This window comes from Camelus bactrianus, chromosome 9 (genome assembly GCF_048773025.1).
Source record: "Camelus bactrianus isolate YW-2024 breed Bactrian camel chromosome 9, ASM4877302v1, whole genome shotgun sequence".
NCBI lineage: Eukaryota > Metazoa > Chordata > Mammalia > Artiodactyla > Camelidae > Camelus > Camelus bactrianus.
In genome coordinates this window covers 30,745,290-30,766,831 of record NC_133547.1, presented here as the reverse complement: position 1 = coordinate 30,766,831, position 21,542 = coordinate 30,745,290, and the positions used below count along the sequence as shown (strand labels likewise).

Below are 21,542 nucleotides of genomic sequence, written 5' to 3'. Positions count from 1 at the left end.
AGAGGATAGCAGAAAAATACAAATATGTTCATTATGTACAACTATTCTCATTAAAATATGAAAATTAACATGACATTTTGAGCCCTGACTATTAAAAAAATAAATGGTTTCTTACTGACAAAAAGGGGTTTGTTTTTATTCACAGATTTAATTACAAATTTGAAATCAGATTTGAAGCTGTATAGAGTTTAATCTTACCCAGTTGTGACTGGTTTCCATCAGCCATCTGTATTAGAGCACTGTCTTTCTTATTGTACAAAATCTTCACACGCTGCACATCTCCATAAACACCTTTTTCGGAGCCACAGAGAGGTAATCCAAAAATGGAATTAATCTTACGTGCAAGTCAGCTAAAGATTATCTTTCTGACATATTAATGAAACATTCAGACATCAACATGATCACTCATTCAAACTCATCATTCTCACAAATGAATAAAGAAGATCAAGATTTTGAACAGTGAATTTTGAAAAGAATAATTTTTGATAAACCCTCAAAGCTATGTGAATGATATTAAATTAAAGACCATGCAAAATAAATCAGCATGCATTAAAACAAATTTTGTGTCTATGGAGAGTTTTAAATAGCAAAGAAAAATAGCAAAAGATTTACTATTCAACTTTAAGCCAAAGTGCTAGCTACAAATAAGAATTAAGGTGAAACAAAAATCAAATCAATAATAAAAGTATAGTGCTAACAATAACATACCGAAGAGGGTAAACAGACTTTGGGGCGTAACCATCTTTAGAAGGAGAGAAGAGCAAGCAGCGTAAGACAAGAAGAGAGAAGAGTCGAGGAAGAGCGGAGATGAACAGATCATCCATAACGAAGGGTGGTTCCCGCAGAATGGTGAGGTGGTCATGGATCATGGTTCAAGGCGGTTAATTGGGGCAAGTTGGTCCGAGGAACATTTGTTCAAGCACAGAAGCATGAACATAGGGAATGGAGACGGGGAATGAAGACAAGGACAAGGAAAATAAAGGATAAGACAGGGAAGGGAATGGGCATTTGGGAGAAGACAAGGAAAGGGGAGGTGAACACACAGGGAAAAGGATGAAATGGGGAAGGGAAACAGCAATGCAGAAGAAAAAAATAAGGAATCGGGGAACAAAAAAAAAAATAAAATATAGGTCAGTACATAGGAAATGCAGGATTTGGTCAGAAAATGGTTGGTTTATGTACTGTACAAGAAAAACTGAGTAAAATGTAGTCATCCAAGACAAATATGGGTAAAGTACATCTATATCAAAGAGTAAATTACAGCATTTCATCTCAACATAGGGAAGGAAAGCATGCACAGGAATTTTAAACTTTGAACTTTAACTGCATAAGCATGGCTGGTTATGAAATGCAGGCAAAATTCTTAAATAAAAAATAAAGGCACTCTGATTCAAACATTTTAGCATGCAGAACTGTGAATGACAACAGTATTAAATGATAAAATAAGCCTAATGTTCGTATTAACAGAGGCCAATTAAAAATGAAACAAATATTCAAATTAGACATCATAAACTGATACACTGAGATTCCCACATTTCATACCAGCTTTCATAGCAATCAAAATAAAATATACCAGACATAAAATGTACAACTAAAGAAAATAACTCAGCAATAAATTTTACTTAACAGGGTGGGGGGGGGGATAAAGTTGAAAAATATTTTTAGAAGACAATGACTAATAACTGCAAAGAAAAAATTACTAAGAAAGACTGGAAGAGTGCCTCGTCAAGATCTTTGGAAGAACCTTCAAAGAAAAATGTATTAGAGTAGTTCACATAAAATAAGATTTAAAAAAAATGCAATGACACATAAGCATGAAATGAACAAGCAAATAATTAGAAAAGGCAAAGAGCAAAATTGTTTTACAGTTAAATTTGCAAATTAGATCACATTTGCCTTTAAGAATAACAAAAAGATAAAAAGCCAAACAATGGTACTTCACCATATTTTTCTTAGGAAAAATAGGTAGTTAGGTTAAAAAAAATATATATTTATATATATATAAAAAGAGATATGACCGTCTAAGGAAATAAAGTATTACCTAAACAAGTACATAGATTTTATTCAGAAGTAGAAACATACAGAAAATACTCTGACTAATGAATGTACATAAAAAGAAAGGCAAGTGCAAAATGAAATAAACATGAAAAACTTTCACAAATGAAATGAAGTTACAGAACGAACGCTACCAAATCATTTTACTAACCTCTTCATTTAAATTGCTAACCAACAGGACTGTGTTGCCACCAGCTGAGACTCCAGGCATACCCACTCGGCCGGCAGCCGCCGCGGCAGCCGCCGCGGCAGCATTTGGAATAGCCAAAGGACTCAGAGCTCCTGGAACAGCTGCAACAGGAAGCCCTAATTTTAAAATAAAGCATATTTTACGAAACACACACAAGTCGTTTACAAAAACCAATTTAAGCATGATGGCTGCATGGCTTAGGGCTGGCCGTTCCAAATGGTTCCTGAAAGTTAATTTTTATAACATTTAGAAAAATTGTTTGCTGATAAGTGTTAAGTTAGTGAAAATTAACTGGTTTCAATGAAATCATTAAATATTAGAACTAAGGTACATACCTGTATTATGTTAAAAAAAATTAAATACACAACATTCCATTTCCTTTGGAAAAGCAAACCAAGCATAAAGGATATATTTCCAAGTCAGAGACTTGAAAAACTCACTTCCACGGTTTATAATGAGGAGACAAATCTAAAAAAAAAATCATCTTCAACATAACAGTAATTTATTTTAGACAAGTGCTATCTTCTTCATAAACTCGTATTTGAAATCAGACAAATTATAGATTAAAAGAACATATGTGAATCCTTCATTCTTAGAGACAAATCACCCTGATCATTATTTCATTTACTCAAGTGACCTAAAGAAAATCTTACCAAAATTTGTTTTTCTTCATTCCACACACTCAAGTAGTTATAATGAACACAAGTTTCTCGAACACAACACTTGCCCAGAAGAATGAGAAAGTCACTGTATCACACAGGCTTTCTCTTTCAGTACTTCCCTCTTTTACCTACCAGTTTTAACATTTTCTTCTTAATTCTTACATACTAGCTTATTTCTCAATAAATATTACTGCACTAAAGAAACAAATTATACGCCCTTTTTTCCCTTCTCATGATAAAGGAGACAGACATTTTCAATCCACATAAAGTTAATTCATGACATACCTGGGTAGAAGCCCTTAGTACTGTTGTCCCATAAATTCATGTTTATTTCTTTTCTCTTTCCAGCCTTCTTGTATATGTCATAAGGATGTTCTGTTACCTCTGGTTTCAGATCTTACTTTTAGCCAAGTTTTTCTTGTCTTTTTACCTTACAGAAACTACTACGACCTTTCACTGGTAGTCTGAAGGGTTCTCAAAGATTGATAATTCTTCTTAACTTCTTTAGTTTTTGACTTATAAAATTTTCCCCTCCAATCTCCTTTTCTCTCACCAGTGAAATGACGTTCCTTATTTGTATTATTTCTCTGTATGGGTTTATTTTAGCTTTCTCATGCCATTTTTTTTTTAATCCCCCTCCTTTTCCCCTAACTTCTCTATTTTTTTTTAGACTTTACTTTTTTGTTTTGGAAATTTTCCAACATACACAAAAGTAAAGAGACTAGAATAATGAGCCCTGTGTATCCATCACAATCATTTAACAAATACTAACTCACTGCCAATCTTGTTTCATCTACTCACCAATTTTATTTTTAAAGTAAATCCAGAAATAAGGATCTAATTTTAAAATAGAAACTTCTCATGTCTGGTAATTACTGATGCACAATAGTGTCTAGTGCCCTTTAGGACCCACTGGTGTGGATCTTTTAACTACACTGTGGCAGCACTGAATCCTCCCCATTAAACACCACAGGTCTCAGTACACTTTACAGGCTGTTTCCATTTAACATTGAATGGCTATCTTAATACGCTGCCAATGTCAAGTATAAAGATATATTCCTAACTCCCAGGCATGTACTCACAGTCATTTTGTTCTTGCATACTCTTAGACATGTAGTTAGATTCCAAAATGTATAGTTCTAAGTTACTTATTACTTGTCTTTCCCTGTTGGTATTTCAAGAAAAATGACTAATTCATGAAACATATAAAATACCAGTAAATTTGACACATCAGTCTAAACACAACAGCCTAAGGTTAACATTTCATTTCTGCAGAAAATGGTTTCTTCTAAAATACATTTCTACCATGCCAATATACAATTAAACAATCATAAAACTTTATCAAAATATTCAAAAGATGAAAAATTTAAATCTGGGATTTATAATGGAGCAACTTGGTATTATTTAAAACATTTCAAGCCTTATCATGGAAAAGTAATCACTGAGAATTAAAACAATAATTAAAATGAATTTAAAGGTCTAGGCTAAAGCCCTTTTTTAAGTGTGAGGGACCTGAAAGACTTAAAACAAAAAATACCATATTTTAATAAACATTACACTTTAGTATAAAAATAAGACTAATTTTCTAGGGGAAAAAAATCAGTGAAATTTTGTGGCTCAAAGTAGACACAATTTACCTCCAAGTAAGGAGATAATGGAAAGCCTAGCAAAAAGCAGAATGTAAGCTATGTTGCTACTGTCCAAACACTGCTTCACAGTCTCCCCACTTCCCCTCACTACGCTGGGCCACTGCACTGAGCCAGAACATCTATTCTCCTGTCAAATGATGGTTCTTCATTCTAGGCAGCCCAGAGCACGGTGCAAGAGGACTTTAAGAGATGAGGGCAGGCACTGTCCTTAATGCCACTAGCATGTACTTCTCTTCCACTATTTCTTCTCCCAGGCTGGTAACTTAGGAAAACTACTTCGGCTATCCTTCGGAGTTCTCAATCACTGGGATAGTCTGAGGTTCTTACTGAAGTCTCAGAAGACAGATCCCACAATTTCCCTCAGTACACGCTTCTCTAAAAAACTACTTTGTCAATAAGGTAAATTTTTTAACGTTTAATCTCAATGCTGTCTACTACACAAAAATATAAAAACCTACAAAATGTTTCATGATGCATTATTTATACCATAATGATAAACTGTGAAAAGGAATTCTTTATTGTATTTTTCATATTAATGTTAACTCCTGGCCATAAGAGAAGATGATACATTTACAATCTTCCCTTTGTAAAAATTATATAAAACATGTTATACAACACTGACTCTAATGGATTACTTTCAGCTGTAGAAATAACTTCGATGACTTACATCTTTAGCTAAGGTAGCAGGTATGCTGGAAAAAAAAAAGCACTTTATGCATACATTGATGATGGAGGATAAAAACGCAAGGAAAAAAAAGGTGTCACAAAGATCCCTTCTATGTGAAATGATCTTTATCAGCTGGGCCACCCAGACACTGTGAGGGATTCAGCAATTTTATAAATTTCTTCTACTAGGTCTGATACATTGCTCTCTCTTCCCTTACTACATGGGTGGACATAAAGCCCCATGTCTATCTGATAGAGACTGAAAGCCCGGGGGATGAAGTGATATAAATTGTGTATCTACCCCTTTACCCCTCAGGTCACATTTTGCCTAGGCACACTGACACCCCTAACCTTGTTCACTTCAACTAAATTTGGTAACTTACCTTAAATCATTCACAAATTTTACCTATGATTTTTAATAAACTTTTATTTTAGAACAGTTTTAGAATTACAGAAAAGTTAAAAGATTCTACACAGTTCCTACATAAACCAGGCACGCTTCCCCCCTCCATTACTACCATCTTACAATAGTATGATATAGTTGTTGCAATTAATCAGCCAATATTGATATGTTATTATTAACTGAAGTCCATGAAGTATTCAAATTTCCTTAATTTGCATCTAACGTCCTTCATTTCCCCTTCCTGACTCCATTCTCACGGAGCATCTCAATCCTCCTACGCCCACACAACCGCTGAGCCTGCTCGCGGCCGGTGTGATGACCAGTCCCCTTCCTGCTCGCCCAGGGCCAGACCTGACCATGCAGCCCGAGCGAGCTGCAGTGCCTGCTGCGAACCTTTTAAATGCTCTGCAGTGCCAGGCCCGGGTAAACCTGGGCTTACATTTGGGCTATGCTTTTCATTTGGATTTGTAAAGTATTACAGTGAACACACACACACACACACCCCCAAAACTGATTCCACAAACATGATGTTGTTCAGTGTCAGCAGTTTTCTAGTCTATTCTCAAGAGTTCCCGAAAATTCCACCAGACGTATGTCTTGCACCCTATTTTCAATCTCTTTATGTTCATCAAGTATCTTATACGACTAGGTTCAGAATTCTCTCAAAATTTTCAATCGATTAGTTCTCACAAAGGTCCTAAGAAGTATCTCTGTATTTCATAGGCCCCAACATTTCCACTATACTCCTGATTCAACCCACTACAATCAAGTCTAGGACTTAAGCTAGCCTTCAAAGCAAATACTAGCGAGTATGAAGTGAGCATTCATTTTACACAGCAGGCACTGTGCAAGGTTCTTTTATTTATATTATTAACACATTTAACCCTCATACTAGCCTTAGAACGTGGGCATTACCATCATTATATCCATTACAAATGTGAAAGCTGAGACTGAAGCCGAGCCAGCTTTTGAACTGAGGACGTCTGGACTTGGAGCCCACACTTAATGATGAAGCATACTTCCTCGCTGCCAACATTTCTACTTGGGCCCTGATTTGCTCTTCAACTACCATCCCATTTCTCCTTCCTTACTACAGCACACTTCTTCAATGAGCAGTAAAAACTATCATATTTACATCTTTAATCCTTTATAATTCGATTTATACCTACTCCTGTGAATAAGGATAAACCTTATGGTAACTACTGAACTGAATAGGCACTTCTCATTTTAATCCTATTTCACCCCTCAATTTCTTGCTTCTTTATTTTCCCCACAATATAAATGGGCACTGCTTAAAGTTTCAAGTCTTTAACCTTCCTGCTGGCTTATACCCGGGAATTTTAACCAAAGTTTTAAATATCACTCTTCTGGCCTTTCAGAGCCTCAGCCCCACAGAACTCCTGTCCCTGCTAGGTGGGCTCCCCATAAGCTTCACTCTTCAGGAGTAACCATATCAATAAGATGCCAAGCCCTATTACTTTTATGTTTTATTTTTCCCGTATCTGTTTCTTTCTATTCTCATTTCTATCCCTACTTCAGACTGGCAATTGTATCTTACTGAGACTAAGAGTCCCCAGTCTACTCCTTGGGACAGCATCCGTTCCAAGATCCAGCCACAAGCTAGTTTTTTCTGGTATCACTGCCTTTCATATTTTCCCAGTTACCCTAATGTTTCATTCACAACTGAATATCTGTCATTCCCTTATAACATGCATAATATATTCTTTATCACATCTGCTCATGTTGTATTTTAAAAATTCTTTATTCTTATCCAAATCAAATGGACTTTGGCCCATAAAACCCTTCCATTTTTTTTCTTTTGCATGATGAATTACTCATTTCATTATGCTCTAATATTACACTAACTTTATTATATATTTCAGTTTGCCTCACATTAGAACTACTTGAATGTTTGCTGTCTCCACCAGATTATAAAGCAGATCATAAGCACAAAAGTAATACAATAAATGAATAAACCAGGGTGCCACTGAGGTGAGGCAGAATCCCTTCAGGAATGTGAAAAGCTCATGGCAATTACTTAAGATGGGTATCAGAAAACTCTAGAAAGTGGGGCAAAAAGGAAAGGTAGATTCAGAAGGAGAATATCATTTTAAAATTAAAATCAAGATTAAGAGGAAAAAGAAAATATAGACACTAAATGGAAGAGAAAATGAAGTTAGGAAGAACTTGGAAAGAAAAAAAATTTAAATAAAATTTCCTGGATATATCATTGCTTTCTTGGTGTGTGTTTATAGAGTGTGAAAATCTTCTGCATAATTTTTACCCCCCTTAGATAGAGGCATATTTTTATACTATGGTCACAAATACATAGTTTTTCTTCTACTAACTGCAGAAGTAGAAGTAAATACGCTTGAGAAGGCTCTTCTTTGTTTTAGCCATAACATATTTAAACTGTCAACTCTTAAAAGCAACATTTTTTCAAGATTAAATCTACAGTCTGATTTAATTTAAATCTATCTTCTTCTATAATCCAAAGGCTGGAGTTGATTCCCGCTGATTTCAGGCTGTTTAACTTTTAAGAACATGAACATGAGAGAAGTTTTCACACACATGACAAGCTCTCATGGAAAAGAAGGTAAAAATAGGTCAATAAAAGAAATTTCTTAAAGCTACAGCTGATAAAAATATAATGGGTGACTATACCACATCAGCTCAAGCAAAGCCTTTGCAATCATCCATTAAGAACTTTGAATGCAAATCTGTACCCTGGATAGTTAAAAAGCAGCCTACAAATAACATCTGAGTCTCACAGTAACAAGCTTATTCCACTGATGAATGCTGGTGAGTAAGTAAGTATGAATGGATGCAATAACGTGTTTCTTCTATGTTTATATCACATATGCAACTACCACCAACCATTTCCTTTGCTAAGAAGACAAGAAATTCCAGATTTAAACACATTATTTAAAATGTACTCAAAGAGTTAAACTATATGTTTTTGCTTGAAGCTAATTTATGATTCACAACTTAAAATTTTACCCAAATTTTAAAATGAACAATTCTACCTCAGCCCTTACAACTTTTCTGAGACATTTTAAAGACTGAAAAAACTAATATATTTAAAATTCAGCCATAGAGAAATAAAGAATATTTCAATAATCCAAGGAACTCAACATCATTTTCTAAGAATGCGCACACAGACAGACGTAGGCGAGCTTAACTATAGTTTCTAAATTCTTAGTTGTTAAAACAGCAATAAAATGAGAAAACGAAAGTTATCAGACAGGTATTTTCATGAACTTTGGGCCAAATATTTCTGATTTATTTTGAACATGATAAAATACTGCTTTTTAATTACATGATTTTTAAAACTTTTAGTTTTACCATGGCATTCAGTGATATGCTTTAAAAATCAATGCAGTTTAAAAAAACAAATCTATGTAGTTTAACAGTTCCAGGAAATAGTTCTAGGATGTTTGCTAATTTGTGAGTAATTACTTTGGTCTCCTGGAGGACAGCTTTCAAATGTGTTTACATTAGCTGAGTTATTTGGTTTGATTTTATGGCCATAAGTTTCTTTGCTATAATTAGTCTTATAATGGAATATTATAAATTTTGTCTTTGCTAAATTAAAGATTTTGTTATGTAAGTTTTATATTTATGAAAAGATAAAAACAAATTCAGTTTGCTATATTGTGTTTTGCATATTATGTATTATGAATATATATATGATCTTTTATATTTATCTCTCTCTTTTGGATCCAATTTTAGATGGATACATGAACAATACTCAAATCTGGTTTTGTAATCATGATATAAACATTGAATGGACTTGGCAAAAAAAAAAATCTGTCATGGCAACAGAAAACATATTACTATACGAAAAGAGAAGGAAATTAAAACTATAGGGTTTAAATATTTATTGTATAAATGACATTATGCTACATTAACTCCACAAGGGGGAAAAAAGGAAGGCTAAAAGGCCTAGCTATCTATAGCACATTTTATTCTATTGCTTATTATTTGGGAGCATGAATTTTAGAGCCAGACTGCCTGGCTGTCTCAGCCCCTCACTAATCATTGGAATCTGAGTAAACTGCTCATCTCTTTGTGCTCCAGTTTCTAAATCTGTACAACAGGGGCAACTAACTTCATTCAGGACTGATGTGAAGATTAACTCACAAGTAAAGGGCTAAGAAGGATGCCTGGCACACAATACATCTCATAAGTGATCAGCTGTTACTAACACTCACACACAGCAGACAACCTTTTGGTTCCTAGGATTGAGACAATTCCATTTTAAGGCATAGTATTTCAAATTCTGCCACAAAAATACATAAAATGAAGAACTGTCAGCAACACAAGTGGAAACTAAGTTACTACTTTTAAAGTAATAAATTTCTTAATAATTATTCCTGTGGTAGGAACTACCCCAAAGGGATCTATCTGAGGCATTTTGATAGTAGAGACAACTTTTACAGGGAGAGCAAATGGTGGAAAGAGAAACAGCTAAATCCCTTCTATCAATTATCAATCATCCCCCAAAATTCCCACTCCATAGAAACTGGTATATGTGCATCTTTAAGACTTCTTTTCACCAGCATTTTTTTTTTTTTTAGAGTAGTCTATTTAATGGTCTACATCACAAAAATTAACTGGGAGTTGACTTACGAACTCATGAAAATTCCAAGTGGCAATTTTATTCTTCCTAAGCTCTGGGCTATTGAATGGTTCAGTAAAATAATAAACAAGAATATCCAAATAGCATTCATTTTTAGAGGATACTGAAGCCCTGAACAGCCTAAATTTATTAAATAGTATCTAGAAGATAACAGTAAATATATTTTATTTTCTAAAACACACACACACTGTAAGAAAATATACGATTACTGCTCTATTAGCTCAATGCTACAACAATTAATTTCCAATTAGTCTCATTCTCTAGTTTTTCCCACTCATCACTCTATTATAATACCATATATAAGACAGTAATGTTTCACAAAAGATATCTGTTTTTACTGCACACCTTACAGAATCAAATTAAAAAGAACAAGCAGGCACAGACTGAACATACACATGGATACAAGAGAAAAAACACCTGAGGAATGTTAATCTTCTGACTGAATAGATAACTCAAACTCGTATTTGGAGGTTATTTTCTCTCCCAGTTAGCTTTAAGAGAGAAGTGATTTATAGTCTGTTAGTTCTAATGAATAAATATGAATGCTTCCAGGTTATTTTATGGGATGAATTTTTTTCTTTGAGATACACATGTCTCCGTTTTTATTAGCTCTCTTCAGTCCTTGATCCAACCCTCTTACTTTTTTAGGCCAATAGGACAAAAAAATAATAATTACATAACTCAATAAAACCACTCACCCCTAGACTAAAGTCACTATCTCTAAGCAGTGTGGGGCTACCAACACCTGAAGTAATCAAGGTTTCAAAAGTTCAAAGGAGAAGCTGGGAAGAATCTGGACTGTGCCCATTCATAAACAAGCTTAAGTAATTAACTAAGAACAAGCAAAACTAGGCACAAACTTCCACTAAAAATTAGTAAATAAAAATAAGGACTTAACTGTCCTGCACAAACTAAATAGCTAGCTGATAAGGAACACTACTTTACAAACACTGCCAACTAATTTACTGCAGAAGGATGTGTAAATTGGGGGGGGGGGGACCAACATGTGCAACCTCCAGATAAAATAAATTAAGGCAGCAATTACTAGTGAGCACTAAAACTAATAGAAAAATATAATGGAAGAATCAGAATGCCATCACCTGGAACCAAAATCAATCTTAAAGCATCACTGAAATCACTCGAAGTGGGACAACCAGACGTTTCATGTTTCCAGCTGACATCACAAGGAATATCTTGCTTTAAAATGTAGATATTCTTGCTTTAAAAATATAAATAACAAAATCTGAATCTAATCAAGCTTTTGGAGTTCATATAAAAAAATGCAGTGAATGGAGGAATAAAACAAGATGAAACTATAAGGAAATAGCCAGACCAATCCAAACTGCAGCATTTTCTAAAGGGATATAATTAGATTTCTTCAAGTCAATGGAGCTGAGGGTGGGAGCAGAGGGACAGAGCAACAGACACCTGGGAGACTTCACTTCTAAATGTCCTTTGCGATCCTTCAGAGGATCCTATTCTAAACAAATCAAAACATTTTTTGAGACAATTGGGGAAATTTGAAGATCGAATGGGTATTAAGTAACATTAAGAAATCATTGTCAGCTTTGACAGGTATGATATTATGGCTTGGTAAGAAAACGTCATTATTTTAGAGAAATTATGATAATGTTTGAGATGACATGATGTTAAGGATTTGCTTCAAAATACAATAGAAAAAATGAACAGATAAAACAAGTGTGTGAACTGAGATAATGGATATGTGGGATTCATTGTATTAGTATAAGACAAGCAAAATCTCTGATAAAGTTTTTTTTTAATAATTGCCATGTAAATAACCCATTCAAAAGTAAAAAAAAAAACTTTCGGAAATCATTTAGAAATAAGTTTTAAAATATTAAGTTTAAAACAAGTTTTAAAAAATTTTAAAAACAGGTTTACTTGTTAATTTTATGCACCATAAACACATAGAAAAGAAAACCAAAGTAAATTCAATTTAACAGCTAAACTAAACAATATTCTATCAGAAAAACTGTACCAACAGATTTACATGGCATGAATAAAGAAAAACATTAAAATACTGCTCAATAGCTATAAAGAATGTTTTTATGAGAACACTGATAACTTGCTAAAAAGTTAAAATATGGCATCTGAAAAATTACAGACTTCTCTCTACAGCAATAATTCTCAACTCCCACTAAACAGTAAAACCATCTTGGAATCTTAAAAAATTACAAATGCATGGGACCCACTCCTAATGATTCTCAGTCTAAGGTACCTGGTGATTCTGATGTGCAGGGAAGTTTGAGAAACACTGTTTTATGAGGACTACGTATTTACCCATATGGATAAGTGCTTACTGTATCTGTTATCAATTATCTTAATGTCAACAGATAACCTATACAAAGTTTGCTTTGCCTTATTGTTAAAATCATATGAGAATGGCTGCTACTTGATTCAACTCAAAATACATGGAAAGCTCTAAAGTATTCTTTGTACATACTGTCTGCACCAGTTTTTAAAATGTAGACAACATGATCATGAAAAATTACTTACAGCAATTTTTCTAAAAGTGATCCACCCCTTAATAAATTAACTACACTTCTTACACATGATAAAATGATCATTATAACATCTCAATTTATAATCTCAAGAATTTTTCATCACCTTCTTCATTGATGCAGAATATATGAGTAACTATTAGTCTGCCAGGTTTGTGATTATGTATTTTAGATGTCAGATTTCTAACTAATTACAAATCACTCAGTCTCCATTCTTGAATAAATAACATTTTCAGACACTGATTTTCTAGCACTAAAAGAAAAAAGTAGAGAAGCCAGGCATAAATTCTAATCTGAAAAAAAAATACTGTATAAATCAATCAAAATTTGTAACACTGATTCCAAAGTAATTCAATTTAATCAATAGTGTTTAAGTATAAAAATCACACATGGTAAAGTGAATCCGCCTACATATACATCAGAGATTTATAACCTGGTATTTACGTTCTTACAGTTTTTTTTTGAAATAAAGACTAATCAATTATTTCATTTTGAACAGCACTGCTTAATGAAGACTCAAGCAGGAAATGGGTACCACTGATTGCAGTTTCTTGTACTCTGAAGTAACCTGACTTTAAACATCACTGGGGGCAAATAAATGTAGAAAAATATTTTGGTTACCATTCCAGAAGGCATGATCTCACTAAAGCAATACTGTGTGACACTCTAAAGAGTGTCTTAAGACTATGTTAGAAAGCAAAGCAGTAAGAGGTTCCTCATAAAGATCACAGCATCCACCAAACACGTGTGCACATGTGTGTGTGTGGGGGGGTTACTTTAATGTCCTATAAATGGACATTTTTGGATTGAGATGAATTATTTTACAATACTTTTCCTATAACTGGTCAGTCTAAAACACATGTATAAAGTTAAAGGCTTAGCTCATAACAAATACGAACATAGTATTAACACATTTTACGTTTGTACATCCCAACAGAAAGAATCCAGACAACTAATTCAGAGACTTAATTAAAATAACATGACATATTCTAATCAAATTAATATTCTAGCAAATAAAAAAAAAAAAACAAACTCAATGCTGGTAGGGGGAAAAGTAGGAGAGCCAGTCTCATTTACCATCCATGTTAATATAAATTAGTATCACCATTTTAGAAAGAAATTTGCAGGAAGAATCAGAAAGCTTTAACATTTTCTTTGGCCCCGTAATTCTAGTTTTAGGAATCTAGTCTAAGGAAACAGTCTGAGAAACAAAAAATACAGGTGTTGGTCACAATGCCGCTTATATTAATAAACAGTATAAAAGTTGACTAACTGTCCAACAAACATACTTTCAAAAGCATTTGTATATCCATTATAACATGCTACGCAGCTATTAGAATTATTTTTTCCAAAAAAATTCTTAGAATGACAATTCAAATAACACACAAAACTGCAAGGGAAAATACATCAAAATATAAGTTGTTACCCTTATAAATTATAAGTAAATTCTATTATTTTAAAACTTAAAACTCACCCACTTTCAAAAACTATTTGACAACATTTAAAATAAAAAACCCAGTTATAACAAAATGCAAAACCATTAAAATAGGTAAGGAATGTAAATTCATGTATTTTAACCACAAAATATTTTCCTTTCCTTACCAGGCAGAGTGCAGGAACAAAAACATAGGCATACCTGAGAGAGATTGTGGGTTTAGTACCAGACCACCACAATAAAGCAAGTATCAATAGGACAAGTCATCGTAACAAAGTGAATCACAGTTTTTTGTTTTCCCAGTGCATGCAGCAGCTCCTGCTTACGCTACATACGTAGAGCATGTTTACACTGTAGTATAGTCTTAAGTGCACAAATAGCACTACATCTAAAATAACAACGTTAAAAATATTTACTGTTAAAAAATGCTAACCAGTACCTAACAATGCAGGGTTGCCATAAACCTTCAATTTGTAAAAAGCACACTATCTGGGAAGCACAATACAACAAGGTATACCAGTAAATTATATTAAAATATTCACCACAGAGCTGGAAGAAGACACCAGACAAATTTATTTATTAAGAACTAAGCAACTTTACTCACATTCTTTTAATTCAAAAGCGCAGAACACTTGAAAAATAAATAATAGAAGTACTGAATAAGATAGCAGATAGTTATGCCAAGGCTTCATAATCTTTCATGAGACTCTATTTATTATGACTGTTTTAAAACATTCACCATGCGATTACAAGGAAAACGATAATGAATTCTCTAGAAGAATCCAAGTGCCTATACTGTGACACAACTATTAACTTGTAAGCTGAGTTGAGGGAATAAAGGCTTAAATTAGGCCCACAAAGTGGTACAGATTCTCTCAAGAATGTTATCAACCTAAAGAATCTATCATGATAAACTGCTATGACTTGTGCTAGATGAATCAGAAAATTAGAATAAAGGGTCAGTTTTGTCTCAGACTACCAGAATTAATTTCAAGTATCAACTGCTTCTCCTGCGCATTAGTGTGTCTCTGTTCACAGATGAACCAGTTATAGCACACATTTACAAATGGACAACACAACTGTTACATACACACAATAAACAAGTATCTATTTCCAAGAATTACTTCATTATAATGCTTTTTCTTTTTAAACTGATGAACATAAACTAAACTAAGAGCTAGTTTGTGACTCATCAATCTTGGGTTCCATATGTATAGAAACTGTCATTTAAAGATAATCTTATAAATTTCAGAAACCAAAAATTTCCTGAACACATCAAATCAAACCGTAAAATTTCATCTTATGTTATAAATCACATCAGTTATTTTACTTACAAAATAACATTTGCCCTTCTTTTTTCTTCATCTTGACTCTATCAACTATTAGTTGCAAATTTTTGTAGGATTTTTTGGTTAGGCGAGTCAAATCCATTGTAGAACGAGGTGAAATATAATGAAGACAAAATGCAAATAAATACCAAAATAAATTTTACATAAAACTTTTTCTAGTGAAAATTGTTTTTTAAAAGAGAGGCTATATAATACGCTTTAAAAAAACTCATACACCTACTCCCATTACATGTTGTATCTGTTAACTTTTTGCTGTTTTTATGCAGGGCTAAATTAAAACAATCTGATTAGCCCTAAAGAATATGCACAAAGGACCTAGACTTAACTCTAAGCAGCATGACATCAAATTCACAGTGTAATTATTTTAAGAGCTCAACAGTATTTCTTCATCAAAGCTTTACTTCTTTTATTTTGAGAGAGAAGATGAGGGTGGTGAAAGAAATGTAACTGATATAATTTTAATTATAGTTATGAATTTAGGGTTTTTTTCACAATAGATTCATACCTGAGAAAAATAAAACCTAATATAATTTCATATATTCTAAAATAGATTCATCATACTTACTGGAGTTTAACAGGCACTTTTCCCGTTTGGCAAAGTGGGAGAAAAGCAGTACAGACAATAAAAATCCTACCTAAGAGGGATGTCTCCTTGGCAAATGCTGCAGCAATAGCTGGGTCCAGTGCGGGCTGTCCATCTCCAGATGGAAGATCAGGCCGAGTATAATCCCTACTTTTATCATTGTTGTATTTTACATTCAAATTTACAAGTTTGGAAAAATCAATCCTTAGGGTACAGCAAGCATTATAAATGTTCTGACCATCTAGGGCCTGTAAAAGTAAACAAAGTATATCAACAATCTTCACAAATAAAAATTAGAGAAAGTATCACTGTAACAATAAAATTCAACAATGAAAACCTGCACATAAAAGCCACCAGGAAAGGGATGAAATTCCATGCCGTGTTCTTTGCTATCCCAGCTGAATATACATTGGTTTCCACAAACACTATCATCTTTAAATAGGAAGTACTACTTAAATCTAAAATACAACCAGTTAAACATATGTGCTAATACTTTGAATTAAAAAAATCTGCCAACATTTTAATTAATAAAAACAAGGGTCACAAATATATCAGTCTTCCCAAAACAGGACCATAATATTTTGTACAATACTTTAAAGTTAATTTTATTATACATATACTTGTTGCTGGATGGCAATGTAAGAACTGGTAATATTTTATACGGTAACTGCTGTTTGATGCCACATTAAATGAGTTGCCTCAAGACAAATAAATATCACTAGAATGCAAAACAGCAACTCCCATGAAATAGGGCAAAACCTATTATCTTCCTTAACCTGAGATGTCCAACTTGAATCAGAATAACTTGTTGAACAGGCAAATCCAATGTCATCCCAGGAAGTTCTGGACTAGAAGGGTACAAGCTCGAGAGTTGAAAATCTACAATTAGGTCATCCTGAGCAAGTTATTAAACTTTTCTGAATCTCAGAATCTCTCTGAATCTGGAAAACAGAGATGACAATGGCCTCCGTGCTTTGTCATAGGGTTATTACGAGGATTAGGAAAAAAGATCACATATGTAAAAAGTACATCACGAATTATAAAGGACTGTGTGCTGTTATGATTATTATGTTTTTGTTTGTTCCTATATAATCACGATTTCTACTCCAGCTGGATAGACGCCTGGAACAAACTAAAGAACATGGGAATACACTGTTAGTTTTTCATTAGAAGAATAAACATTTACCATATAAAATAATTGACGTTTAGCTCTATAGATCACCTTGAAAAGGAAGTAACAGTTGTTCTAATAACAAAACATAAACAGAGCAAGCCTGATGTTTATGTAGACCAAGATCTATTAGGTGTGTAAATCTGGAACTATATTATATTAAAATTAGACCAACATATTTTTCACACTTGATGTTTGAAAGAGAATTTTTATACTACCTCATTTAACTACTTTGTCATACTGTTCACTAAGAAAAGTAAGTGAAACAGACTTAAAAATAGTCAAGAGTATCCTGTTATGGAAAAAGCCTCTATAGTTGCTTAAATATATAATAAAGCTTATAATTCAAATATTCCCACTCTCTGAAAGAAAACCCTTTCCTTTCATATACAAAATTAAGCTTTATGTGACTATACTTACCAAGCTAAAAACTAACCTAAAAAATAATTCAACACAAGTTCACTCTGAAATGAATACAAGATTGGTGAAAACTCACTTAAAGGGACTACACCAGGATTTGTATTATATTCGAACCAGGGAAGGCACCTATCATATGAGAATGAAAGCCAAGCATCTACTCTCAGCCAGAGTAATATAAATTTAATTCAATATCCTGCTGTAAAGGCAAACAAAGCTTTGAAAAACAGGTCTCCATTTACTCATTTCTATAGGAAAAATGTTGAAACAAGTAATAGGATCTACGTTTCTACCCAATATGTGAATATCTAAAGATGAGCTGCAAAACTCACTCACAGGTGACTATTTCAATAATGTTAAAGAAAAAAATACTATTTTGTACAAAATTACCTGGCTTTGGGGTCACAGTAACTAGATTAATGCAAAAAGTTCAGATATAAAATTACTAACTTCACAATAAGGAGTTTCTTTGGGGCTGAGATCTTTCAAAGAGGTCAACGGCCAAACAGCTACAATGAATAATGCCAACTGCTAGAACGCCGTCTAGAAACACTTGACATTATCATTTTAATTAAAAAAAAAAAAAAGAAACCACCTTTATGTAGGTGGGAGATACACAAGTACACCTATGGTACACGAGCTGGAAAATTCAGCAAACAATATGTAAATTAAAATCACCTGTCACCAACTTAAGAGAGGACAAGAATTGAGGATGGCAGAGAACAGGAATCCAGGCATTTTCAACAGTTGGCTGAGGTGACTCCAAAGGAGGTAAGGCGAAAAATCAAATCAAACTGTCTATGCAAGCTCACTTCAAGCTCACGTATTAGTAAAACTCCAGGAAATAATACAAGCATACAAATCAGTCTGTGTTCAGCAATCAGGACTGCAGTGATCTTGCTGGAACAAAGACTTCTGATAGTAAAAGCTCAAGTTAATTTGCAGAAAAGACCTCTCAAATGTGTCTAAGCAAAGGGAAAGTTTAGAGTGAACAGAAAACATTCAGGAAAAATACTTTCATAGTAAATGTAAGATTTATGGCAAACACATGACATGATAAACTCAGGAAAGATGTCAGACACGGAATGCATAGTTAACATAATGAAAAACTGCATTTGGACTGAAAACAGGGAAAGCCACAATAAAACTATTCCTATTAGATTTCTATGGTTTTTTTTTTTAACCTCTGTATCTTACTGTTTATAAGAGATTGTTGGGAGTCATAGATTTAACACTAGCTCAGAGAAGCCATAAGCTCCATATTCTTTAAATGTTTAACTTCAGCTAGTCATGAAAAAAAATCAAAATCAAGAACAGAAACAGATTTATTATACTAATAAAATACTTCAGACCAATTATTTACCAACATAAAACAAACCCGGTCAGCAGACTATGCAAGATTTTTCTGAAACATCCTAAAATCATTAGTTTCATCATAAATCTTCCCATGACATGAATACGGAATGTACAGATTGTAAGCACTAAAAAGGTAAGTAGAACTAAGCAGATGTCAAAGATAATCTTTGCCCAAGAAAGGCAATTTCATTAGGTGTCTCAAAGAATCTACACAAAGCAATGAGTACTAGGTGAGAGGGAATTAATGACATGATCTTACTGCTGCAAATATTTTACCTCATGTTTATTTTCACTATTAGTGACTAATGAAATACAATCTTCTGGAAAGAATGGTTAATGAGAAACAATCTACTTGCATGCTAAAACAGGATGACCATGTTAACGATACATCGTTACTGTCCAGTGTCAACTGTACACATTCCTAACAGAAATAATGCTCCTGAAAAGCTGTTTCTAATAACATCAAAACAAAAACAGCTATTTTCTACCATGCAAGTTATAATTTCAAGGCTGTATAAAACAATTTTTCAAAGTACAGCTGAAAAGGAGATTATGTCTATTTCTTGAAAACAGAAAACGAACTAGAAAGCCATAGTAAGGCAGATCTTTGTTGTCCAACACACTGCTTGCCAATAAAAAAAGATTTCTGAAAAAAGCATTAGGGTATTTTAGTTAATAAAATGTGAGGATCATTTAAAACAATTTACTTTTTATTTGATAATCACAAGTCATAGTAACTGTCGTAAGTATCACCTTACGTGTCAACCCTCAACATACACAGTATTATCTTTTTTATTGACTTTAGAGGTTTTTAAAGAGACTGGACTGCAATATATACCAACCTCAGGACAAATTCAGGAGATGGTTCTATCTTTCCCTCCAACTCTCACTAATAAAACTCCATTGTTAATGTTTTTTTCTGATGCTGTTCTCTTTTATAAAGCAAACTGCTAGGGGGAAAGAATTCCAATTAACTGAAAGTAATTGACAAAGATCATAACTAGTATGGAAAGAGTCTGGCTGGCTCTGTCACTCAAGCTGCCTTTACACAGCAATGATTCCCAGGGCTTGGACAATAAAACAAAACAGAAGCCACAGAGTAGTGGGCTCCCAACCCCAAGGATTGTAACTTAGTTCAGGATGGCCTAAGAGTCCTATTTTTTATGAGCAATCCATATGACAAGACCGTAGGTGGGCTCTGTAAAGAACACTATAAACTTTCTTCCCCAAAACATAAAGGTCCATTTCGCCTGCTAAATGCATTCCCAGTGCTTGAGTGATATTTTTTCATTTCTCATTCATCTGAACAACTATCACTACAGAAGCAGAGAGGTATGCTTGAGATTCTCTTCCCAAACTCATATTCTTTGCCTATAAATTTTATGTAACCTCTGTTGCTTTAATGAGCATAAAAATATAGCAACTGAATTACAAAGTTTAGAACCAACTCATTTCATAATACACTGAGATGTACGTGGGTGGCTGAAAGAAAAGAAGGGGTCGACAGCAAACTAGATGCTGGGAAAGTTGTGACATGGGTTGAAAAAGTCCTAACACCTATAGTATGCCACACACCACGGCAGGTTCTAGGAACAAAGCAGATATGGTACCCGTTCTTTTATAATTACAGTCTGACAGAAAATACAGATATTTAACAAATAATTATAAATTTGATGTGTAGTGGTGAGAACTAAGAAATGAGGGATCTAATCCAGTTGAAAGGTTATGGAAGACCTCTCTGAGAAGAGACTTCTAAACTGACACTTGAAAGAGGGAGGTCAGGAGTTGGGCATAAAGAGATGAAAACAGTTTCAGCGAACAGAACAGCAACTTGTAAGCCTGTGAGATAAGAGAATAGAGCATATGCAAGCAACTTAAACAGTCCAATACAGTCAAAAAGGTGGGAGGTAAGACCAGAAAAGCAAGCTGACAAATGATTGAGTTTTGTAAGCTCTGTTAAGGATGGAGGACATTATACTAAGGACAAAAATCAGTCAGTGAAGGGCACTGAGAGAGAAGAAATACGACTTTGAGATCCACTCTTAATACTCAAAAGTGATGGGGTTAGTCAGAAGGCCAATGAAGTAAGGATTTAAGAGATGACAGATTTGTGCTACTCAAACTGTGGTTCATGGATTAGCAGCCCGAGTCACCTCGTAAAGCAAAGGAGTTTGTATCAGAATTTATATTTATAGCAACATCGACACTAAACATACGCCGATCTGCATTCTGGTACAAGCTCCTTGTAGCTTCAGAGATCAAAACTTTGAATAACACTGACAGACTATGGTGATAGCAAGAGACTTGGAGACAAAAGGGTAGATTAAAGGAAAATTTAGGATCTAGAATTGGGACAATTTGGTGATAGGCTGAAAGGAAGAAGAACAAAGAAGATTCAATGTTTCCTGGCTTGATTCTTAGACTAATTGGTACTTTGACCTT

At 33.8% G+C, this 21,542-nt stretch overlaps 1 protein-coding gene across 9 annotated transcripts in view; it reads right to left on the bottom strand.

The window, feature by feature from the left end:
* The window catches only part of PTBP2 (polypyrimidine tract binding protein 2), a 70,312-nt gene that overhangs the window by 7,243 nt on the left and 41,527 nt on the right, over positions 1–21,542 (bottom strand). For 2 of the 9 annotated variants that reach the window (XM_074370015.1, XM_074370009.1), the window contains exons 8-12: positions 16,209–16,404; positions 15,559–15,603; positions 2,207–2,361; positions 709–742; positions 199–291 (exon numbers count right to left, since the gene is read on the bottom strand). In XM_074370015.1, the coding sequence (XP_074226116.1) occupies positions 199–291; positions 709–742; positions 2,207–2,361; positions 15,559–15,603; positions 16,209–16,404 (523 nt within the window). The remainder of the gene's footprint in view (positions 1–198; positions 292–708; positions 743–2,206; positions 2,362–15,558; positions 15,604–16,208; positions 16,405–21,542) is intronic. The other 7 variants (XM_074370011.1, XM_074370012.1, XM_074370013.1 and 4 more) reach the window with 5 other exon arrangements.